This window comes from Xiphophorus hellerii, chromosome 21, assembly GCF_003331165.1.
Source record: "Xiphophorus hellerii strain 12219 chromosome 21, Xiphophorus_hellerii-4.1, whole genome shotgun sequence".
Lineage (NCBI taxonomy): Eukaryota > Metazoa > Chordata > Actinopteri > Cyprinodontiformes > Poeciliidae > Xiphophorus > Xiphophorus hellerii.
The window spans coordinates 19,374,236-19,400,248 of NC_045692.1; the positions used below are offsets into that span (position 1 = coordinate 19,374,236).

The 26,013-nt window shown below is 35.9% G+C and overlaps 1 protein-coding gene across 1 annotated transcript; it reads left to right on the forward strand.

Moving 5' to 3' along the window:
* The first annotated feature begins 682 nt into the window (after positions 1-682).
* On the forward strand, positions 683-25,601 carry apbb1ip (amyloid beta (A4) precursor protein-binding, family B, member 1 interacting protein). The gene is made up of 14 exons (XM_032551521.1): positions 683-1,106; positions 8,722-8,781; positions 9,892-9,979; positions 10,840-11,132; positions 13,521-13,598; positions 16,136-16,295; positions 19,010-19,131; positions 20,478-20,552; positions 20,638-20,781; positions 21,386-21,496; positions 22,989-23,087; positions 23,171-23,297; positions 23,378-23,439; positions 23,966-25,601. The coding sequence occupies exons 2-14, from the start codon at positions 8,722-8,724 to the stop codon at positions 24,560-24,562; spliced, it is 2,016 nt and encodes a 671-aa protein (XP_032407412.1). The 5' UTR covers positions 683-1,106; the 3' UTR covers positions 24,563-25,601.
* The last annotated feature ends 412 nt before the right edge of the window (positions 25,602-26,013 follow it).

Sequence of the window (26,013 nt, forward strand, 5' to 3'; positions counted from 1 at the left end):
CGTGAAAGTGAAAAGTTTGGTTATTTGTATGCAACATCCTTTTTACATGAACACCATTAAATAAAATCCAGTAATAATAAGAAATTATTAGTAGGGTAAAAACGATTAATCGAATTAATTGTGACTAATCGATCACTGAAATGAAATGTTATTTCTAAAGCTCTGACTAGAAAAAAAACAACATAAGAACTGTGTGAATAAAATACAATTTATGTGATTAATATTAAAAAAGTACATATTTTCTTATAATCAAATGGGGATTGTAATGAAAAATTGAACTGTGTGGTAATAAATTCATAATATATTAGCTGATAATAAAACTTTCCGCCATGGCCAATTAAAATCAGACAATCTGATGCAACATTTATGCTAAATGAATGTAATAATTACTGAATATAGAATAAAAACACTCTAAACATTGATGTTTCTTTTTATATGTTGTACTTTGGGCTGTGGGTTTGGAAACGGGGTCTCTGGTAAGATGTTAATGCTGCTTGGGAAGGAAAATCAATTTCCTCAAATCGTTATAAGAGATGTATTAGGTAAACTCACTCACTCACAACGTTTTCTCGGTTTCAGTTTCTGTAATTTTGTGGCTTTTAGTTAACTGTAATAACGTTGGTGGCAGCTCAGCGCTGCCACTGCTGCCTGAAGTCTTGCTGTAAATCAGTTTCTGTTATGGTGAATTATTAACCAAGATGGCTGATTCAGCTTTGCTTTCTCTCAGAAACTTCCATCATCTACTCCAGCGTTTCTCTGCATCTCCTCTCTCCGCCAAAGCAAACTCTGAACTTCTGAAGCAGCTTTGTGGAGACGATAAGGAGCGACGGTGAATCGGGGGGAGGCGGATCGGTCCAGGATTGTGAAAGTTTTTATCTCTCAGCAGGAATGCAGTGGCAGGTCTGGACCTGAACTTCCGCGTTAAGCAGGAAGAAACAGTCAGAGAGCCCAAATGCAAGCCGCATCAGCACACCCAGATCTGCCTGCATGTGGCCGTCACCTTAGGCTTTTTTCTTAGCTGAGCGAGATTTCAGCGTGGATCTAATGTCCATGTGGCTTTTATTTTGAAACAAACTGGTGAATTGAGGATTATTACAACTGAAGAGGTGAGTTACATCTCTGTTTATTTCAGTGTCGTACCTGCAGGTAACGGTAAACACCTACAACTAATCTTCTCTTTACTTAAACCAGGAATATCCGGATTGTTAGTCACTTCATTTGAATGATTTTCTATTTTTCTTTTACTAAACAAGGATGTTTAACAGAAAAAACAGCTTTTAAAAGTGAAAATATTACAGTTTCCACTTTTTCGTCAAGAAAATGATAAAATATTGAGTTTGTTTAATTTAATTAAGGTAAATATGGTGGTTTTGTTTACGTAAAGCAACCATACATCATAAGCTGACGTGATAAAAAGGGATGTAAGTTCATATGTGTTTATTTCTAACTGGGTGTAGCCTGAAACTTGCTGCGCTTACACAATAACGACATAAAACCATCAGGTTTGCGTTTAAAGCGCCTGGTGATTTCAGTTTGCTGCTAATATAAGAGAAACTTTTTAAATGTGGATGTGAAGCGTCTTTGGAAAGAAGAAGTAAAGGTCTTTTTGGTTGAGGCGGCGTCTTTTTCGTGTCGTCAGGGACCATTTTAGCCATCGCGTTACTCTGTGACTCGTGCAGACAGGATTTTGTGTTTTAAAAAAATACGATGACGAAATGAAGATAAGAAATTGTTTTGTGTTGTGTCGGTTATGAGTCATGGCTTTTCATCCCCTTAGGCGACGTCTTTTACTCTAATTTCTCTACGTTAAATCTCTGTAAACGCGTCTCCTAGATATAAATATCACATCCAAGTAAAAGCCATCGTTGCTTCTGCGTCTGTTTTTGAATTTCAACGCATTCGTGGCTAAAACGGTGCAAACATGTTTGACGTTTTGTTGGATGGTTCTGTAGAGAATAAATATTCAGTTCTGCATTTTAATTATATGTTCAAATCTGATTGTGAGGCGATATGAAGAGTTTCAGTGCGTGTTTAAGAGGAAGTGAAAACTGTCATTGTTCTCTCCATCTCACCTCAGAGAGGGCAGCCTGCCGTTTTCTTCTCAGTTAAAGTGAGAAACTTTCACGTGGTAAAAACTGCCACTTAACCGATGCTATACAAGTAAACTTGAGTCTAAAATAATCCAGTTCAACACTGTTAACCATATTAATCCCTGTTTTTAAAAGAAACTGCAATATATATTTTTATAAGTCGACTGTAGCACCTATTTATGCATGTTGTTAGCTTAGCTTTACTGGTTCACTCAAAAAAGTTGCAAGTTTAAAGTATAAAGTACATAAGAGCTTTAATTTAATTTTCTCACATTGCTGTAATTAAGTACAATTTGTCTGTAACTTTTCCTTTTTTAAGTTGTTTAAGGTACCTGAACTTTTATTTGAGTTTGTTTTGAATAAAGTGTTACATTTGAAATCATATCTGCTAATAAATATCAATAAAATTAACAAAAAATAAAAAAGTTTTGGAAATTTAAATCTCATTAAAAGTACACATAACAATCACCTCACAAATATTCAGAGTAACTAGGTAACTTTTAGTTAAAGCAACATTTTAATTAGGTAATGTTTACTTCCATTTCAGTAACATTTTTGATCAGTAACTTTAGATGTATTTAAGTCAAATTTGACCAAAGTAACTGTACTTTATATTTTCTTTGTGATTCACATTTTACTCTTTAAAATGTGAGTTTTGTTCTAAATATTATTTGGAAAAATTTCACACTTTGAGTATAAAGGCAATTGGTGAGGAGGGAAACAATTAAAGTGTAGAAAATGTTAAATTAATCAGCTAAAAAGATCAGAAATTATTTAAGTTTTAAACATGTCATGATTAGGAGGTTACCAGAGTTTCTGCAAGTTGAATTTAAGAATTATTAAGACGTTTTTAGGACGATTATGATGTGAATTTAGAATCCATGTCATTAACAAAAGTTAAAATAATTAAGTTAACTTAATAGCTTTCATTGTCTAGGCCTCTATTGTATAACAAGGAACTTCTAAGCAGTTATTTTAGTTATTTTCTGAAACTTTTCTTCAATGAAAACTTTAGAGGAATTCCATGAACCAAGAGACAGATAAAAACTTCAATTACGTTTAAGCTTGAACTCAAGAAAACAAAGCTGCCAGTGCATTTCTCACTGAAAAATGAACAAAATTAACACACTACAATTATTGCATTTAAAAGCATTTTTTCTTAGATCCAGCAGAAATCCTTACTAAGATTTGTATAATAATACTTTGACCTACAGAGAAATGAAGCAACATTTCCTGAGATGTATAAAGAAGTCGTGTTTTTTTCAATGGCTGTTTCAACAAGACGGTATACAGCACGCGATCAACAACTTGGTGTGTTTTCACACCTGATAAGCCTCGGTAAACTCAGTTTGGTTTGGGACCAAAATTACAACATTTGTTACATTTCACTGTTTCAAACAAACCAAACTTTTTAAAAAACCTGTTCCCCTCCTCGCCTCGTGGTTATTGGCGCTGCACCAATAACCACTAAAGGAAATTACAAAACGTCTGAAGAACACACGGAGAGCAACTTTCTTCTTCTCGAAATTTTAACAGATTTTAATGGTTATTTGACCTCAAGCCATTTCTACAGCTAGCGTTAGCATCATGCTTTTATTTTGGTTGTATTTACCCAGAATGCCCTGAGCTTTTGTCCGCTTCCTGCTATTGTAGCTGTCTCCAGTCCGCTTGGTGTTCACGTAAGCATTTGAACCGGATCAGAGTTCACTTCAACAAACCGAGACCGAGGTTTTTGGGTGGATCGGAGTTTGTTTTTTTTCTCAGTAACCCAATAGAAAACTAGAAAACAACCAAAACATCCTGAAGAACTTTGTGATGGAGTCCAACCATCCTGGAACATCAGGATTTTCCGTCAATACTACTACCAATACAGACTCTTTCTTTAACAGCTTACATACACTGTTGGTTAATTTCTTTAATTTATAACAAATTTTATATTTTTTATTTCTTAATTTGGAAATAATGTGCAGCACATTTGGAAAACAGTTACTACAGCCCCTCCTCTTAAAGAGACAGTGGGTCTGTGTCAGTATCTAGACATCCTGTGGTTTTCAGGCAACGTGTGAATGGTTTTAATCAAATTTAAGTTTTTAAAATAGTCGTTAATACATCCACAAATGTAAAGATTCAGTTATTATTTTTAATTTAGGGTAGCGTAATTGAATCATTTGACATTTTTTTGGGTTTGTCTCAGAACTGCAAAAACACAAAATTTTACCAAATAATTTTGGTGTACTTTAAATACAAATATCTTAGTACAGTTGAAATAACACAAAACTAACTTACAAGTAACTTTTCAGGAAGATATATGAGCTTATTTTAAGCGAATAATTATAATAATATTGATGAAAAATTTCTAGATCCATTGACAGATTATTTCACTTATAACAACACATTTTCCCATATTATAAATTAAATCATCTGGCAATGAAAATAGTAGTTTTTCATCAATATTGAGGAATTATTTACTCAAAATAAGCTCATGTGTCTTGCTGTATGTTAGTTTTGTCTTATTTGCACTAGAAACTAAACAAAAATACTTGGTTTTGAGTTTTTGCAGTGTTTCCATTAGTGTGCTTTTTGACACTTCTGCTGGTGACGCATGTTCACCCTTATTTAAGAAGGAAGTGTCTTAAGGATCAGGTCCGCTTTTGCCTTCATCAGCAGATGTTTTCACAATCCGTCCAAATGTAATCGCTCTTCTTTTCACTCCTCTGCAAGCTGGGAGTCGTCTGTTTAAGGCATCGGGCCTCGGAAATTAACATTTCGGAGCCGTCTGACTGACAGAGTAAACCTTTCCTCATGTGACCCGGGTTGAAAAATTGAGCTGGTTTCATTATGGAAGATAAAATGTGATGCCAGGAGAAGAATATAAAAGAAAATGAGCTGTAGACCTTTTGGTATTATTAAAGAAAATTACTAATTTTTTATGGATTAGCACTTTACTTCGACCACAAACATCTCCTCTCCTAGAGGTGCACCAAAAATGAGAAAGGCAGTACAAATTGAGTTTGCAGGTGGCTGCTGACACCATTTCCGTGATGATTTCAGTTTGCAGAATGACAGGAAGTTAACCCTTCTACCACTTCCTCTCCAGTCTGCGTGCCCTCCCCAAACATGGTTAAATGGTAAAGACTCAAACTCTCCAGATGCTCCAATATGCACATCACTTGAATTTTGTGGTTCAACATTTGATTTCATCAGTATGGAATGATAAGTGAGTGGAGATTAAACCAAGAACGTATCTAAGATGGTAGCTGCTAGTTTTCACTTTTCCAAAACTTATGTTTCAAAAAGAAAAATTTAATATTCATCTTTAATTGGCTTTTTATTTCTTCTAATGCCAACTCAAGATTTTTATAGGACTAACAGGAATGCTTTAGGAAACCATATGGATGCTGCAACCACTTTTTAAGGTGATCTATTATGTTTCTATGAACAGGTCAGGATAGGCTGATGGCCTATACAAAACATGCATTTTTTGTACAAAATCTCTCTTAAACAATGAGATTTGTTCTGATATCCTTTCAGAATGAGCTGTTTTAAAGCCTCCTGTCACTTTAAATCCAAACGAGCTGCTTCTGGCCACGCCCCCAACTCAACACTTACTCTCACACAAGCTGTAAACAGATGCACAGTTATGCAACCATTCATCTTTGAAAAACAGAAGTAGAGCCTCCTGCACAACAAACAAGAATGCAGCAAGTGGTTTCTGAATGACAAGTCAACAACAAACATTTGTCTTTTCCAGCAGCCATTGTACAGCGCACACAGTGGTAAAACCAACTGACCAAACGTGCTTTAATTCAGCTGTGGTTGCTAGGTAATTGGCTGGGGTTGCTAGATAACGGTCAGATTTGTGACATTACATTCTGTAATGGCTCGTTTTCCAGATACCAAAAATCATTAATTTATTGCCAAAAACCAGCTGGGTGTTTGTTTTTTTAAGCGATTGGTCTGTTTTTAGAAGCAGTAGAAACCCAAATGGAAGTACAAAAATGTGCAAAAGGTGAATTTTGCATAATAGCTGGAAATCTACCATTAGCTCCACACTGAAAACAAAGAAAACATCCACAATTTACTTCTTATTTTCCAATGTGAGAACAACAAATCCAGGACTCCGTTTTGACTCCAAATTCAGGGATTATCATAATATTCACTTTGAGGAATGAGGCAGCAAAAATACACGCTGCTGGCAGCTGATTCAACATGATTACAGTACGTCTTATGGAGATGTTTTTAAAAAACAACCACTTTAGCAGTTTCTTGGGCTATTTTGCTTTAACTTTAAATAATTGATTTTGATCATGTAGTTTAGTTTTTGGAGAGCTCAAAATGTTTGAACGATTTTTTTAATGATCTGAAAATGTTTTTAATCTTATTTGTTAGCAGCTTGTGTGTTAAACTCTGCCCCTACTAAAATTAAAACCATGCATTTCATAATCTCTCGCTTGGTATTACGTAAATGAAACCGGACTGAATGTCTTAATATAGACCAGTATTTGAACTTTGGGGTGTTTGTGTGAAGAGTGGTGCAAATCAAATGTTGCCTCAAGACGTACCAAGACTCTGCACCGCTTTAAGTTTTACAGAAATTCAAAATAGGACTCACCAGTTCAACACGTACAACAAGACGTGGCAAGTTTCGACAAATATCGAATGCCTGAAGTTATGCATGCAGTCTTTCTCCAATTAATGCGTGTTGAAGATGAAGACTGTGCAGCTTCAGGGAACATATTTCTGCACACATTTTAAAGGAAAGTGTTTGAGTTGCATGAACATTAAATCTAAACTTTTGATCTCCAAGATCCCATTTTAGATTTCTTTGTCACTATTGCATTTAATCATCTGCAAAGAAAGCAGCAATTATTATATCTGTAGTTCATTTCTGGCATAAGATTGTGGATGTTTATATTTCGTCGCAAAACAAGAACAAAACTGATATTCCACAAGCGTTTTTGCAAATATTGAACTAAGAATTAGATTTTTCTATGCTGCAAATTCACCAAATCTTCATCCAGTGTTGATAATTTAAAAGCTCTAGAATGTGAATCTGACTTTAACTATATCAGAAAATCAGAAATAGACCAAATTTCCCATTTTTCAGGACCAATTTTGACTCCAAAGTAAAAAGCCTAAACAACATCGTCATTACTTTTCAAAAGGCTTGAACTTCATTGTTGTTGCCACAGATGTTAACAAGAGCACCATAAATCCCAAGTATTGGACAAATCCAGAAACATAATCAATAATAGTTTACCAAGGTTTTGAAGCTCCTTGTAATTTTAATGCTGCTTTTTCAAGCCTCCAGTCACTACTAGCTCAGCATCAGGGCTATTGGTAGCCTGTGAGTAAAACAGAAAGAAGTGTAAATTAGTTTGACTTCTGGATACTTTCATTATTCACTGCTTCCTACATTTTAGTTTCTGTGTTATCAAAGTCTCTTTTCACATGTTTAATGATTTAAGTTTATCTACTACAGTTTGCTCATGTTTTAGGAAGATAAAGTTAACTAAATTAAACATCGGTCAGAAATACAATCATTGACAAAAGAATTCTCTATAAACTGTTAAAAACATTAAAACAATCCAGTTAAAAATCAGATCTAAACCAAAGTTAAATCTAAATTAATTGCACATCATTTGTAATTTTTCAGGGAAGATTGTTTCATTTTGTACAAATGTTTTTACTTTGGGAAACTGGAAAGTGTTGCAAATAAGTGAGTTTTTGAGTTATAAATCTGTGTGAACAACAATCACATGTGGGGTTCCTCAAGACTCTGTTCTTGGCCCACTTTATTTTCAATATCTGCATAATCTCCTTATGTCATATAAATGCTGACGGAAGACCATTTTAAATCTCTTATTCAAAGTTGAGCATTTTTATAAATATCTATCTCCTCATTTCAGCTAAATATGTAAAACTTTTAAAACAAACAGATATATGCAGTGGTAAGCGTAGAGTCGTGGGATGAAATGGTGGATTAACCATCAGCAGGAGTAAACTGGCACCACTCAGTCACATCTGTGTTATTTTAATCTTTCTTTTCCTCTTGCATATGAGAAACAATGCAGCGATGACAAATTACCTTTGAAATAATGGAATGGTGACTTTAAAGCTAGTTTTCTAACTTCTGTGTACAGCTAGCTGTGCTGCAGTGCCGATGCTAGCTTGTGTGTAAACAAAAACAACATGCAAAGACTAGATTTCAGTTGTGTTTTCAAACTTCCTCACAAACCTTTATATTACTTCTGAAGCACTGGTGTGCTCATTTTAAATGGCCGCTTTTCTCATTTCCAGTAGCGGCTAACTGTGCTACAGTGCCAACATGAGCAAAAATTTAATATTTTTCATCTTTCTTCATAATGTTGCTTCCTTTTCATGCGTTAAAGTTATTTTGAATTACATGCCTCTCTTTCAAACATCAGAAACTGGGACTGCGGTTTTATTTCTTGTGATTAGATCATCTGATTCGAAAGAGAACTGAGTTTCAGTTTTAATTGTTTGATATTTTATGTGTTTTCTGGTTCTTGATTGCATTATGTTAGTTACACTAAAATAAATATTGCTGTTTCTCTATGTTAGTTTATGTGAAAGCAAATCAAATCTCTTTTGTTGCTGTTTTTTTCAGATGGATGATATTGACGCTATGTTCAGCGACCTGCTGGGGGAGATGGACCTCCTCACTCAGGTGAAAAAACTTTCAGCAATACTTCTTCCTTTTTTTTTTAAATCTCCACTTGGATTTATGTGCCAGTTTTTTATGTCTTTTAGAAAGTTTTATTTTTTGAGATGACATGAGAAAATAAAGTAGAAAAAGAAAAGTGTGAAGTAAGAGTGACAAGGTTTCTGATTTAATGTGTTTAATGTCAAATCAAGGATAAACTTTACTCAAAGATATGTTTCTTTTCCAAATGTGGAAGTACAAGTTAGTTTTCCACTCATTCGATTGATTTCAGTTAATTATTAGATTTCTTTCTTACTGTAAAAAATTTAAGCTAAATGTTTTTAGCACAAATTTAACTGTATTTAATTATAATTTATTAGGAAAGATTAATTCATTTTGCACATATGTTTTTACTGTGGGAAACTCAGTGTGTTGCAAGATTTTGAATCAAATGTGTGCAACAATCACATGTGGGGTTCCTCAAGGCTGTATTCTCGATCCACTTTATTTTTTAATATTTTTCATCCTCCTACCTCACACAGCAGTATTACCTCTTTTAGCAAATGTATGTTGGTGACATAATTTTATATCTTTGTGATCACAGTCCATTACAGTCACTAATTTTGTGCAAAAACACAATTTTTGACTGTATTTTTTAGTTTCTAGTGCAAATATCTTATTGCACTTGAAATAAGACTAAATTAACATACCAGTAACTTTTCAGCAAAATATAGAGGCTTGTTTTAAGTAAATAATTCCTTAAAATTTATAAAAAAGTGCTAGTTCTATTATCAGATTATTTAACTTGTAACATGGGAAAAATGTCTTGCTACAAGTTAAACTATCTGCCAGTGGATCTAGTTCTTTTTCAGCAATAATAAGGAATTATTGACTTAAAACAAACTCATATATCTTGCTGAAAAGTCTTTTGTAAGTTAGTTTCATCTCATTTCAAGTGTACTAAAATATTTGCTTTACAAACTAGACCAAAAATACTTGGTAAAATTTAGTGTTTTTGCAGTGCATAATATTAATTTGTGACTGTATCAGCATAAACGTATGAGAAATTGTTGTTCCCTGTACAGAAATAATCACATTCTCATAAATAGTCTTTTTTTTAATTCTTGTCTGCAGAGTCTCGGACAGGAAATCGAACCTCCGGAACCACACCCCAGCACTAGCCACCAAATCAACTTCTCTGTCGGCTTTACTGGCCTGAACGGTGACTTTCCTTTTTTTGTTTTTGTCAAACTCTCTCTGACAGCAAGTCACTTACACAATAACTTCTGAAGTTACGTAAAGACAGGACACAGTCATTGGTTTCATCAGTAAAATGGAAAATTAGAAGAAAAAAGAAATCATTTTGTTGCTCTGTTTGATCTGTTTAACATTTCAGAGATCAGGGTTTAATCACACCTTATGTTCACAAGAGCTGAGAGTTTCAAAGAAAGGTCACACCCTTGATGTTCACAGCTCTCTTCTCTATGTTGCTCGTTTAATTCTTACAGAATATTTTTTTAATTATATGCTAGAAGTCAGCCTTTACAAAAACTACAATTTACATTTTTAGCTTTTGTTAGCCTGTTATTGCGTTAAGTTAGCTAAGTAACACCCCACTGTCCCTTTAACTACTCCAAGAGTGTAAAATTCAGTGTATAAATATAGATATACGTCATATCAACCATAAAATATCTGTTGTTGTATAAAAAAAACAGAATACAAAAATTAATATGTAATTAATCAGTGACTCATATTTAATTAATGACGGTGATGATTACTAATACTTGGTATTTCATCAGTCCTGAATCAGAATTGGATTTTTTAGGCTTTAAGGTTCAGGAGAGGAAGTAAAACTAAATAGAGCATGTGAAAGTAAAATAATGCATGAAGACACTGTGCATCAGCAGTCTTCTGTGGGACATTTTCTTTGAAGAAGGAAGATTAAAAAGTGGTAAAACTGAAGCAAACTTCCCATGTACAATGTTCCTAAAACCCAATAAGAGCCAGTCTCAGTTTAAGGGGACATGAAAGGACCATAAAACATTTGAATTACGTCTTGATGTTTTGATTCTGCTCCACCAGCGTCCCTACATGACCTGGAGGACAATGACTTGGACGCCCTGATGGCCGACCTGGTGGCCGACCTCAGTGAGACAGAAAAGAAACTGGAAGCAGAAATACAAGGTCTGAAAGCGCCACCATCGTCTTCATCAAACCTGCCGCCACCGCCCAAAGGCCTGGGCCTCCAGCCTGCCTCCTCCATTACATCACCACCATCTCCAGGAAATAACAGAAGCAGCAGTGTCACCACCACATCTTCTTCCACCACCTCAACCCTGCCGCCTCCCACTCTGCAGTCATCAAAACCCACAACGGTACGGGTCCTCACTCTAGAAAAGGTCATTGTCATCTAGGCATCAATGACAATGACCTTTTCACTTCCAAAGGTTTACAGGTACCGGTCCAGATTTTAAAAGCAGTGAGACTTTGAAAGAAGGTAACATGTGGAGGAGTTTACTCTTTAGGTAGACACTACAAGGCTAAACACCAATGGGGTAAAGTCAAGTAAAAGTAGCACTACTTCAACATATTTTTACTCAAGTAAAAGTAAAAAGTATCCAGAGTAGTGTCCGCTAACAGCTCAATATCTATTCCTGAAGGCCCCCTTAGCCGCCCAACAAGGTGCCTGATGTAAAACACTAAGTTTAGCATCGAAGTAAACAAACAAAGGAATTTATAACATGGATTTTCTAAAATATACTCCTATATTTTAAAATTTTTACCTTACCACATTACTTCTTGACTTTTGACATTTTTGACCTCTCTCATGAATTGTAAATCTCATTTACTGACTGAATTTTTTTACACACAATAATAATTATGCTTAGCTCTTCTTCGTTTTTTAAAATGTGCTATGTAGTTTAATCATCCCACCTCTGACAAGGCTGTTCCCTTTATGTAAATTTCAGATGACTTCTGTATTTTTTTTTCTTTCCGTCTCTGTGAAACTCAAAAAAGAATGGTTCAGGTCTTATAGCAGTCAGACAGTGAGGTCACAGATAACCAGATCCATCTGTTGGAGTCAGAGAGACACGTGAGGAGAAACAGTTGAGGGTCTGTCTGGAACAGATCAAATGCATACGACCATGCGAAAACTGTAACAGGATCAGGGGGTCTAGAGGAAGTAAAACAGTGTCAGTCTTTGGATGGCCTGGGTAGGTAAGGTAGACGGGAGCTTATTGCTTTAACAGAGCTCCTGACCTCATTTTACTGTGGTTAAAACACCAGCTGTGGCAAAAGTGTGTGTCACTGGTAGGCGAGATGTGTACAGGTTAGCTTTATAGTCTTTAAACGTACAGTGTTGATGTTACTATCAATGTAAAGACTGCTCCTGTTTGTTGGAAACTGGCAATACTGGAAGCAAAAACCCTAACTGGATTCTGAAAATAATCGCACTTTACAAATATCTAAACATACTTACCTTTCTGATAAGAAAGCCAAACCTTAAAGCTGCAGTTTGCAACTTTTGTAAAAAAAAATATTTTTTTTTACATATTGCTGGTTAGCATTTCTTATGATGACAGTAGATAAATGGTTTTTCGGTAACGGTAAGCGCTTCTCTGCCATTGGCATATTTAGCAGCGCATTCACAAGGATTATTGACAGCTCTCAGACCCTCCTCGTGGCTCTGATTGCATTTCTTCATATGGCAATAGTAGCTCAGGGAAGAGGAGGAGGAGATTTATTTTTTTCACAGATTATTTGTGTTGTATTACATTGTCACAATATGGTGACAGTTTTAACAAAAAAACAATAAAACGGTTTTTATTAAACAGAAGTTGCATACTGCAGCTTTAATATTTTCCTCATCAGTATAGTTTTCTTGATAAAAAGCTTTCTGAAGTTTTCCACCTTGTTTTTTTGGACTTTTCCAGTAATTTTCCATCTAGTTATGATACCAGACAAAGATAGCATGAGAAATAATGAGAATGTTAACAGAAAGATAAAAAGAAAAGACGTCAGAACCAAAATTAACCATGACAGTACACGGAAAATGAACAGATTTGAGGAAATGAGGAATGGCTGAAAAAGCAAGAAAAGTCTAAAGAAAAACTTTAAAAGAAAAGTCTGTAGGATTGTTTTATGAAACTGCTTCAACCTGCAGCAGAAAAATCTGTCTGGTTGGGAGGAAAATGTAAAGAAACAAGTTATGATTGCAAAGTTTTACACAGTACAGAAATGTTTGGGTTTTTTAATAGTTTGATTGAAGACTTTTACCAAGGTTTCACAGGCAGGTAGAAAACATATTTGGAGATGCAATATTTTGCAAACTACTAAATTAATAATGCGGTCACAAACTGAGTTAAACATGACATTTGGGGCCCAATTATTATGCTTATTTTCAGCTCTGCGGTATAATTTTACTTTGTAGTCTTGAGTATTTTGTGGTATGCATTTCTTATACCCTGTGCCACCTTTGTTTACTCTAAACACTCTCACCTACTTTGAGCAGCAGTCTGCCTGATCTTACTCTAACAACAGCTCAACAATGAATCTAAGATGTGGCTCCGTTTTAAACCACACCGCCTTGTACCAGAATACGAGCCAATAAACCTGATTTGTAATGTTGTAATGTTGGTAGGTCAAAAACGGGAAGAGCTAACAAAGGGAGAGTATCTTCCCTCAACTATTTATTAATTGTTGCTTAAATCAGAAAAACATCTACTAACTCAGTTCCTCTATTTGTCGTTTTTCCTGTTTAGGAAGAAAATGAAGCTCAGATGAAGGCAGATAAAATCAAGCTTGCCTTGGAGAAGCTAAAGGAAGCCAAAGTGAAAAAGGTAAGACATGTAAACTTCAACTCCACATATTCTGCTCTGATCTGACTGAGCTGCATTAAAGATGAAGAGAGTTATGGAGGATGGAAAATGCCTTCTGTTCCAACACAGCATGTTGTAGTTTCCTCTCCATCTGGCCTGACAGAGAAGCCATCAATCACATTAATAGATGGGTATTTTTTATCTAGCCAGCATTCTGCTCTGGATCATTCTGTACATGGACACTTAATCATCTTCAAAGTGGCACAAAAGCACCAAAACACAGTCTTGGATGTAAATCTGTGCATCAGACAAAAGTAAAGTCTAAGTATTTGACCTGACAAAGTTATCCATTTACTATAGTTTCAATGCTGTCTTGAGATAATTTGAACGTTATCTATTGACTTTTGGCTACTTTTCATCTACTTCCACATGGAAGCTCAATAAATTCAGCATGTTCACTTTTATAGGCACATATACAGTATGCCTCAGTTTTGATGTATTTGCAGTAGCTTCAGCAGATGTTTCTGTGGTCAGAAATTCAGATCTATCCCTCAGTAAACCAATGCTGCTGCCACCATGCTTGATGGTGCAAACGCTACAATATTCACATGTTTGAAAGGTGATTTATTAAAATATTCCTCTTATCATTGTGGGAAAATGGTTTCCCTGCAAATGACTTCTGCAACGTCATTTGGTTTGGTCACCAACATAGCTGGAAAGTTTGTTGGCTCCTTTCCATTCCTTGATGTTCCAACCATGTCTGGTTTATTGCAGACTTTGTTAGTAAACTAACTAATCACTCTAGCAAATTTCATTTTATCCAAAGGTGATCTTTTGAGCCCACTGGCTGAAAGTTGGACACAGTTGGGCCCCAAGCTAAGAAAACCTAGCATTGCCAGTTTTGCGTGAACATAAGAAATCCAGACACAATTTTTCCAGTAGTTTCTCGCAGATCTTTCTGTGGTCTGGTCTTTTTTCAGTTTTAGATGTATACCCTGGTTTCTGAGAATGTTTGTGATATAGGACATATTGTTCAGCCACATGGAGAGGCTGTATTTTGGTAGAGATAGAAAAAGCCAAGCAAACTGGGATCTTATTAATCTTAGCCTTTATAAGATCTACAAAAGCCCATATGTATGACAACAGTCAGGCAACCAATTTCATAAAAAGTCATCAGTCTTCCAGAACTGGACTTGTTTCCATATGGCAGGAAGTGTCAATTCTCTGGCCTAGATAAAAATAAATCCCAGTCAGCGCTCTGTCTGAGGACCTAAAATTACATGCAGACATTTGACTGGAATAACTGAAGTGCTGATGCTCTCAAAAGTTTTATTAAAGCTAACATTATGAAGCAGAAACAATCATTTGGGTACATAATATGTTATTAAACTGGTCAACAAGCTGCATGTACTTCAAGGTTGGATTTAGTCTTACTTAGGGAGTCTATTTCTGTCCACATTATATCTGAGACCTTTAGTCTACAAAATGAACATGTAAATGTAAATGCATATTAGTAGATATTAAGCGTATGCTGTATTTTGTCATGCCTTGAATATGCAGCAAGGAAATTACATTTATTTCATGGTAAGCTTGTCTGCACCAATCCACAGAGATGCTGATTATTTCTTTGACTAGTCAGCATGTCTGGTGCCAGTGTGGCTGACTTGGAGTGATGTAACACCAAAAACAATCAGTAGTAGTATTATCCCCCTGTCTACCATTGGCAACAGTACATTGTAGCAAAAATTACGGTGGCCAAACAGGGTCAACAACAATCAAAACGCAACAACAAAAGCGACAGTGGAAGTTATCCTAAAATGGGAGCTATGCTACAATGGAAGCTAATGCTACAACCGAGGTTATGCTAAAATGGAACCTATCCTCAAACAGAAGCCATGCTAAAATGGGTGCTATGCTGAAATGACAATTATCATAAAATGAAAGCTATGCTACCATGGCAGCTAATGCTATGACAGAAATAACGCTAAAACTGAAATTATCCTAAAATAGAAGCCATACTACAATGGAAGCTAATGCTACATCAGACGTAATGCTAAAATAGAAGCCATGCTAAAACAAAAGCTATGTTAAAATGGAAGCTATGCTAAAACTGAAGTTATGGGATAGCTTTAACTTTAATTTTAGCATAACTTTCGTCTTAGCATATGATCAAATGGAGGTTATGGTAAAACTGAATTTATACTAAAAGGTAAAATACAATAAACTTGCTAATGTAACACACATATAGCATAACTTCCTTTTTAGTATAATTTCCATTGTGGCTTTTGCATTTTGTTGACCTCTCTGGTTTACCAGAGAATTTCAATACTGACAGTAAAAAAAATCATGGTGTTGCTTGTTTGTAGCCTAGCTATAGCTTAGCTTTGACTTAGCTGTAGCCAGGCTACTGTTGTTGATCTTGAAACATCGCATCTTTCCCTAAAGCTTCAGTTGCCCTTGTTATGTTTTGTTTTAGTATTTTTATTGTTTTTTAAATAGATTTATATAAGTACATAAAAACAGTGTAAATTTATATGTTTTGTTTTTGTTTTTGACAGCTGGTGGTGAAGGTGGTCATGAACGATGGCAGCTCCAAGACTCTAATGGTTGATGAGAGGCAAACCGTGAGAGAGGTTCTGGACAACTTGTTTGAGAAGACTCACTGTGATTGCAACGTAGACTGGAGTCTGTGTGAAACCAACCACGAGCTGCAGTTTGGTGAGTTCCTAAAATACCACCATCAGGTGATGTCACAACGCTAGCATGGTCTGTGCAAAGACACGAGGGATGGAAGCGGCAAAAATAAACCAAACTCATGTGATAAAGCATTTAAAATAAGCAATGAACTGGTTAACTGGTATGCACCAAGCAAAAACAAGTGGTAAAATATAGTTTGACTTGATTACGCTACAAAAACACAAACTCTTACCAAGTATTTTTGTCTAGTTTCTGGTGCCAATATCTTAATACACTCCTGTTGTGTGTGGATGTGTTTTGTTTTTGTACCATCTGACCACACAAAGCTTTAGAAAAATGTTTTCTTTTACAGCCATACATTGCGAAAACATAAAATCTTAAGTATTTTCGTCTACTTTCCAGTGCAAATATCTTGAAACAAGACAAAACCAACTTACAAGTAACATTTCAGCAATATAAGGAACATGGAAAGAATTATAACTGAAATAATCTGCCAATGGAACAAGTAATTTTTTTTATTAATATTCAGGAATTATTTACTTAAAACAAGCTCCTATATCTTGCTGTAAAGATACTGTAAGGTTAGTTTTCTATAAGATGTTTGCTCTAGAAACTAGATAAAATACTTGACGGGATTTTGTGTTTTTGCAGTGTACAAAAACTCTAAAATAATGAAATTAAAAAAAAACAAATTTAGTAATTTCACTGTGGTCAGTGGGAGGATTTGCATCAAAGATTTCATCATTCTGGACACCCCACTACTTTTCCCCCATACTCTTTGTATTTCATTTCCTGCTTATCCTCTAACACGAGTTAATGTGAGCAAGTGGATTCAATTTGACATCCTTTTAATCAGATGTCAATCATCTCCATCTGTCTAAAATAGGAGCCTCATGATCTCAGTTGTGTTAGCTATACTCACCAACGTCACATTATCCAGCCATGTTGCTTTAAGTCCATCAGGAAATGGTTTATTTTAGCAGTTCCTGAAACTCCCCATGCGATGCGATGTGAGGTGAACACAATGCAGTATTGAATTTTTGGGGAACTATTTGCAGTAGTGGATTGACTCATGACAAATGATCGTATTAACTGCTTTGAGAGCATGATGGCTGTGGTTAAAAAGTTCACACTCCCACACAGAGTTAAAATTAAGCTTCTCTTGTTGAAGGATCTGAATGTTAACTTTGGTTTGTTAATATTAAAATGAGTTTGCTGTAGCAGTCGTCTGTTCATACAAATGAACTTCCTGCCGCCATGTTTAATTCCCAACAGGAAGTTGTGGTTGTTTTGAAGCAATCTGATTGGCTGACGTAAATTTTAGCTTAGCGCCACACTGCCCCCTATGGGTTTGGCATGTTCAAAACAACGCTCAGTGGCGTATATTTGTGCAGGTTCGTGTGGACAAAAACTTTTCTGAAACCAATAATGATATTTGTTTTTATAAAGACTTAACTTCATGTGTATTTCCTTCCCTTTAAGATTGTTTTCTAATTTATTTGTACTGCAAGTACAAGGTGACGACCTTTGCCCTACTTTTATATTCACAGCTGTCTGACAGAGATTCCCTTTTCCACCATGACTTTTATGCAAAGAAAACGTCATTTGTAGCTGCTGTGACTGATAAGCACGGGGAGATGAGTTGTGTTTTCTGTCATCGCTGACTAACTTACAACTCTAAGTAAAAAAAAAAAAACATAGATGATTTTTAAAACCTTGAGATTGTTACACCATCTCTGCTGACCTTTAATCTTTACTGAGATAAAGTTGGGTCGAGTCAGGCCCAATAAACCCCCACTGAGCTTAACAAGAACACATCTTCAAACAAATCTGCTACTCTAAAACGTCGCCATATGCTCACCATTCGCACCAGTGAAATGAAGTTCAAAGGGACCTCAACTCTTATCAGTTCATTCCCCTGCAGCTAACTTAAAGATCGCAGCAGCCAAACTGTTGTCTGAAACCGTGGCAGCAATTTTATGTAATGCCTAGCTTTTTCCCAGCCGGCAACCTGTAATTAAAGACAGTGGTAAAACTGCGTTCTAATGCCAACTGTGATGGAAATTTAAAAGACTAAGTCGGTGGGTGGGCAAGAGGGGAAAAAGGAAGTATGTTTATATGTTTTTAGAGTTTAAAGCCGCTAAATGTCCTCCATGAAAATTTTAAAAAGTAGCATTTTATTCTTATTTTGGACCATTTTAAGCTGCAGCTGGTTTAAAGGATTTGTGAAACATGTTTTGAGTACTGTTAAGTGTAAAAATGTAAAATAGTTTAAGTCAAATTACACAAAAAGAGCTAAGCTAACTTTTTAACAGAATATTTTATATATTGAGATAAAATATTGGATAGAAAATAATAAATGTGGTTGTTATTTATTGGCATTGTGTGGCTTCTTGTACAGGTACATAAAAAAAACTAAATGTGTTCCTCAAGGCTCCATTCTCGGACCACTACATTTCCATCTCACTTTATAGAACATCTTGAGCTATAAATGATTGTTTTTGGTCCCAAGAAGCAAAACTAGCAGTTTGCATTCAACTAAACACCCAGAGAAGACAACAAGCTAATGCTAACATTATTTTTTTATGTGTTTATATAAATAGAGGAGTCTTGAGCTTACTAAATTACATTTTTATGAAGTTTTCTGATTCAAGAGACATTTTTAGAGCCATCGTTTTGTTTAACTCTAATTGGAGGAATTGTTTTGATCCTTCAGTGTGTTTTTCTTTTGACAGAACGGACATTTGAGGACCATGAGAACCTGGTGGAGCCCCTCCTTGCCTGGACAAGGGACAGTGAAAACAAAGTCCTTTTCCAGGAGAGAAAAGATAAATTTGAGGTTTTCAAAAACCCACAGGTTGGTCCTGTCATTGTTTTAAAGAAAATACCACGTTTCAGCTCTTTGTACGTAGCATGATATCATACAAGTCCTGGACATTTGTGCAAATCCCTCTCTGAAAAAAGGCACTTTTCTGTGTTGAATTATGATATATCTTTCCTCAAGGCAGGCTGACCCTTTTCTTTAATGTCGTAGCTGCAATATATCAGACGCAACAGCCAAAGAGATCTTGGCATGTTTGTTGTTATAATGGGACAATTTACAATCTCTGAGAGTTTAATTTATTCAGTCTGTTGGCAGAGACAAATAGTCCGGCTGGAACAGCGCCGAAGCACTCCATCATTCACTCCAACGAAAAAGACAGAACATCTCTGTTCATTTACATTTTTTTACATTCTGACAAGTGTGTCCAAACAGATTTTTCTTCCAGGTTTTTTCCAGCCATCAGCAGATGGACTCTGAAAGGAGCTCTAAATATTTTAGAAACAGAAAGACGGGAAAGTGAAATGGTTTTTCTTTCATGGATGGGCTGTATGTTTTAACAAAATAATGGCTTAATAATGACATCACAAAGTCAAGATGTGATTTATGGAAACGTTTAGAGGCCAGGAAGTGGAACTGTGAGCCAATTTTTATCTCTAATTTAGCATGAAAGCTTGCCAAGGTTTGTTAAACTTTCTACAACCTACAGAAGAGTATAAGCTACAGATCCACTATCATGTCTATGGTATAACTTCTCACATTTTAAAGTTTTATACATTTTATCATCAGACAATCAGATGTCCTGAATAATTTAATGTTTGAAGTAGAAAAAAAAGCTTTCCCTCTTGTTAAATCATAAATTAACTGGTAAAATGTATAGTTTTTTGGTGAAATTTTAACATATACACTAAAACCTGATAATGGTTTGTCATGTAGAATCAATAAACTAAACAGAATTGGAATGACAACAATAAGAAGGCAAACATGTCTAAAAAAATAACGCCAATGAACAACAGAGAATCATTTTCCACAAATGGTCGCTAAAAATTACTTTTTCAGACTGGTTTTCCCTTAAAGATCACGTGAAACTGTTTCGTTTCAGGTTATCTTGGATATTTAAAGTTTCTTTAACTTTAACTGAAACATGTTGGGGTGCTGTGTGCTGGTGCCGTCGTACTACTTTCAAATAAAGGCCACTTGAGCCAACAAAACCTAAAAAAAACCCCAAAACTTTAACTGAAACATTTAAGCGTTAAAAAAGGAAAAGAAATATGTATAAACTTTGCATATTAGAGATATCTGAACCGCCACAACCACTGGCCGTCTTAGTTTGAAAAAAAAAAAAGTATAATTCTTAAATCAACTTTCTTTGTGACTTTCAGAACTTTTATCTTTGGAAAAGGGATAAGAAAACTCTCAAAGACATGAAAGACAAAGACAAGGAATTGTTGGTGCAGGTAAGTAAATAAAATTTCCCAGGTGTTGGTAGCTAGATGATGTTTCGTCGTCTCAGATTACTTCAGAATGTTTTTGGTTGTGCAGGAGAACTTCTGTGGAACGTCAATCATCGTGCCCGACCTGGAAGGCGTTCTGCACCTCAAAGAAGACGGAAAAAAGTCGTGGAAGCAGCGACTCTTTCAGCTCCGAGCCTCAGGAATTTATTACGTTCCTAAAGGAAAAACCAAGGTAAAGGGACGAGGATGCTCAGCCATAATGGATCAGTGAAGGCTTCTGATCAAATGTTACCATTTCAATGGTTCTGATGTTTCTTAAAGTGATACCACCCTATTTATTACTGGTTTTACTGGCCAACAGTACATCCATTACATTGTATATGAGGATTTAAATTATAACAAGGCATTTTCTCTTGTTTCATTTATAATTTGTCTACCAATAGAACTAGAACTTTTTCATCAATATTAAGGAATTATTTACTTAAAACAAGCTTCTAACTCTTGATGAAAATTTACTTTTAGTTTGTTTGATTTCAAGTGTACTAAGATATTTGCACTAGAAACTACTTGGTAAGATTTTGTGTTTTTGCAGTGTATAGCTGTAAAACAGAAACATCTTCTTCCAAAACTTTGTGTGGTCAGATGGCACCAAAACAAAACACATTCACATATAAGAATGACTCCACGAGAGGAAGATTTAACCTTTGGAACGGCTTAGTCAAAGCCCATAGTCAAAGTTGACAGAACATGTGTGGGGTGAACACCAGAGAGTGTTGCATTTCTTGGCAGTAGGCTATTTATTTTTGGTTCAGTGAAAATGTTGATCTTGTTTCCAGTCGTCCCGCGATCTGATCTGCTTCGTCCAGTTCGACAACGTAAATGTTTACTACGGCAAAGACGTCAAGAACAGATACAAGGCCCCGACTGACTTCTGCTTCGTTCTAAAGGTGAGTTCATCTCTGTGGATGCTAGCTTTGGCTTCTCAACAAACATCACGTTGAGCATGTCTGACAGCTGTTTGCCGGATGGAGAAGCTGAGATGCAATAAATACTTTCATTTGAAGAAGTGAAAGGAGTCATTTTAATCCAGTTTATCTGAAAGACGAACAAAGGGCTAATTTTGTTGAGCACTTCCTTGTATGGTTCTTTAGATCTTATTATTATAACTAATAAGCAGATGCATGATAGTAAATATAGCAGGAGTGAGAGAATGCAGACAGAAACATGCTGACCGGTTGATTTTTTTTAATAGTTAAAAGGGATGTGAAACTCTTTTTTCTCTAATCTTATTTGGGAACGCCAGAATCTCCTCAGTATTTCTTTGAAAATCCTTACTTTATTTAGCCAAGTTCAATAAGTTGTTGTTACTCATGAACTGCTAATGCGTAACTCAGTGAATAACAACAGAAAGCAAAAAACAGGGCAAGTAAAAAAAGAAATACTTAAGATTTTGCACTTTAGGAAGAGTAAAATTTGTTTGCAAATGTATTGTAAGGCCTCACATCAGAGGAAATATCTGCCTTTATTTTGTTTTGAAAAATGATTACATTTCTGCTGAGATCTAAGAATGTTTCTTAAAAAACAAAGAAACCTCCCAGTCTGAAAAGTAAAAAGCATCCTAGAAAAAAATATGAAATTTTGGGATTAATCTCAGATATATTCCACAAAAAGTTTGAGAATTTCTGAGTAAAACATTTTTGAATATTGAAACTAAGAAATTTCCTTGCTTTTTCTAGAAAATTTCTCACATGTATCTCAAGATTTCAGACTTTTTTCTAGAAAATGTTTGACTTAAAAAAAAAACCTCAAAAATTCCTGTCTGTTCTACTAGAAAATTTCTAGTAAAAAAAAGCTCAGAAAATTTCCAAGTCAATTTTTTTTTACTTTTGAAACTTGGGAATTGCTGAGTTTTTTCTAGAAAAGATGTGAGATTACAGAGAATAATCTCAAAATTTGAGTTTTTTGGCAGCAATTGAAATTTACTCTTCCTTTTTTATATAACTACAACATCCCTAAAACACAGTTGGAGAAAAGTGATACTTTAACAAAATCTTTGGTACCAAAATGACAATGTACATAACTTTTAAGAACTTCTACTTGCAGTAAAAACTATTAATTAATTATGTTTGTGTGGTGAAATTCCTGATGCATAATGTATGGCAAATAGAATTGACTAATTAATTTATATTGTTGATAAAAAAAAACAATTGGATATTACTGAGTAATGTTGAGTTATATACAGAAATAAGTAAAATGCAATTCATAAATAATTACAGTTTTATAAAAATCGACATTTTATTAATAGGCTTCTCGTATTTATTTTGTAAATATTAATTTTAATTTCACACTTTTTTGAGTGTGTGTTCTGTTAAACAGCTGAAAAGATGCCAAGTATGAACTTTTAAATAAGTAACGGATATATTGTGAATTTTTCTGCAGCATCCTCAGATCCAGAAAGAGTCTCAGTACATCAAATATCTTTGCTGTGACGACGCTTGGACCATGAACCTCTGGGTGACCGGGATACGGATCGCTAAGGTACCAACTGATCTACGCTATGTTTAAAAACATATTTCAATACAACTCAGGTGTTTTACGGCAGCGATTCGTCTCTTTTCCAGTATGGAGCGTCGCTGCATGAAAACTTCAAAACGGCAGAGAGGAAGGCCGCTGTCAGCGCTGCCATGTGGACAAACCGCAGCACTCCGTCCAGCTCCAGCCCTTCAACGCCGTCACCAACCATCAAAGGTACGGCGGCTCGCAGGACGCTCCTTTATTTAGTTGTGATGTCACTTCACTCAGTCGATTCACGTTTCTGTTTCCTGCAGCCAAAGCAGTAACTCAGGCCAACGGCTACACCCCCAAACCGCAGCCTGGACCGACGCACCAGGTAACCAAATCACCTGAAGAAGAAACTGACAGTTTCACAAACTCACAGTCAGGAAGTTTTATTAACATCCTTCCTTCATTACTTCCTTCCTTTGTGACCTTTATTCCTATCTTTGTGTACTTCCTTTCTTCTTATTTTTTGTCCTACATTCCTTCACTCCTGTCTTCCTTTGTTTCTTCCTTCCTTCCCATCTTTGTGTCCTTTCTCCTAATTTTTGTGTCCTTCCTTTGTTCCTTCTTTCCTTCCTTTATGTCCTTTCTTTCTTTCTTCCTTTGTTACTTCTTTCCTTCCTTTGCTTCCTTCTTTCCTTTGTTGTTTCCTTCCTTTCTTCGTGTCCTTTATTCCTATCTTTGTGTCCTTCCTTTCTTCTTATTTCTGTTTCTTCTGTTTTTCTCATACCAAACAACATGGTGACAATTTTAATAAATATGTAAATGGATATATTTTTATTAAAGTTTCGTGCTGCAGATTTAGATATGTCTCCCTGGTGGAAATCTTCCATTAATTCGTTCTGGGTTTTTTTCAGGGCATCGGTAATCTCCCTGCTCCTCCCCCTCTGAATGAGATTCTTCCTCCTCCTCCTCCCGACCCCGTCCTTCCTCCTCCACCCCCGTCGCTGGCCTCCAAGCCTCCACCCAGCAAGTTCCCTCCACCTCCACTTTCCATGGACGGCCTCCCTCCTCCGCCGCCGCCTCCACCCATGGACAACTTCTCAGAAGATCCTCCAGACTTCCTTCCTCCTCCTCCTCCTCCTACCAGCTACAGCTCACTTCCTCCTCCTCCTACCAGCTACAACTCACTTCCTCCTCCTCCTCCTCCGGCTCCGGCGGCTAATTTTGGTAGAAACATAAACAAATCTCTTCCCCCTCCGCCTCCAAATCCAGAGTTTCTACCTCCGCCTCCACCTGATCCAGTGTTCGTAGCATCAGGTGCGCCTCCCCCACCTCCACCTCCACCTCCTCCTGCTCCTGCTCCTGTTTCCGCTCCGCGATCTGCTTCACAGCTGAGAAAGATGCCTCCAGCTCCTCCAAAGAGGACAACACCATCGCTTCCGGCGCCGGCAGCAGGGGGGGACTTCATGTCAGAACTAATGACAGCCATGAGGAAGCGTACTGATCAGTAGCTCCAGAGGGAACAAATACAAAACAAATAATTTTACTCCAGATGATTACAATAGAGATTAATACTAGGTATACAAACAATTCATTAATTGTCAATTAGATTAAAATTAGGTCTAATAGATTCACTAATAATGTCTTCTTAGATATTCAGTTAGTGTTGTAGTTTGGCCGCCATCCAGCAGAGGGCGCCGTTTATCACCATCCCTAAGCGGAGCCGTTGATGCAGAATTAAACATGGCGGCCATTTTAGAAGGGGGAAGAGAAACGGTCTAAAGTCCGTTGTTGGATCTTAAAACCGGTTTAATGATTAAATGCACTTTATGCAGTTCTGTTTTGAAATATAAACCGATTATAACAGATATAACAAAACGGGAACTTAGGAGGTTCCCGTTTTGTTGTATTTTATAAATAAGTTTAATAATGCGAGAAACCCGCAATTTTCTGCTTATTCTGTCAGTATTTAAGACAACTGACACAAAATGTTCAAATTAATTTAAATAAGTCAGTGTATCATGAAAGATTTAGCCCTTTATAGTATAGAAAAATGCTAAGCCCGTTTTATTCAAGAGAAAACTCATCAATTAATCAGCTGATAAGATTAATACGGTTTCATGTAACAATAAAGCTTTACAGATACTTTTATGTAAAGAAATGTGTATATATTTGCTTTGACTGTAAATACTGCAGAAAGACATTCCTTCGGTCTGTTCAGAGGTTTTATTGTTACAGCCATGGCTAAGAGTTTTGGCCCAAGTGTGTTTTACAAATTTTGAAATGTTAGTTTTGTGTGTTGACATTTCACTGCATGTAATCGATCACCGTTAAAGCTGTATTAAATTAAAATTTGATAACAAAAAAGCATTTTCCACTGTGTTTTTCCATAAAATTGTAAAATGTTGAGAGAAAATATGTGGGGGAAAAGTGTGTTTTTTTCTGTCCTGAGTAACTATAAAACATAAAATACAATTTTAAATGTGTAAAATTAAAGCCAAAATGTGTTTTCAAAACATAAATCTGGGATAAAGCTGCATAAAAATGGGGGCAATGACTTAATATATTTCTGTTTTGCTTTTAATAATGTTGGTAATTTTGGTTTTCACAGCTGATAAAAACATTGATGGTTTTTATTATTTGGTTTATTAGTTGTAAGCCACAACCATCAAATTAATTAAAATAAATATCACACTGTGTGTAATTAATTAACACAAGTTTTACCTTTTGAACCGAATTGCTGAAATAAATTATTTTTTCAATGCTATTCTAATTTATTAGGCTACTTCTACTCATGAAGAACAGCTGACCTTTAACCTTTTAGCCCACAGAGGAAGTCTTGCTGCTTGGTCCGCCTCTTCTGCATAGTCTTGTGTAACAAACGGAGATGACAGGATGCGATGCAGCAGCGCCACCTGGTGGGAACCAGAGGAAAAGACGATGAAGGCGCTGCAGCGTGACT

Excerpts from the sequence above, each read along its gene's own strand:
- apbb1ip (XM_032551521.1), top strand. The coding sequence starts at position 8,722 with ATGGATGATATTGACGCTATGTTCAGCGACCTGCTGGGGGAGATGGAC. Across the intron at positions 13,599-16,135 it reads AGGAAGCCAAAGTGAAAAAG|CTGGTGGTGAAGGTGGTCAT; the intron begins GTAAGACATGTA and ends TGTTTTTGACAG. Across the intron at positions 23,088-23,170 it reads CCGGGATACGGATCGCTAAG|TATGGAGCGTCGCTGCATGA; the intron begins GTACCAACTGAT and ends TCTCTTTTCCAG.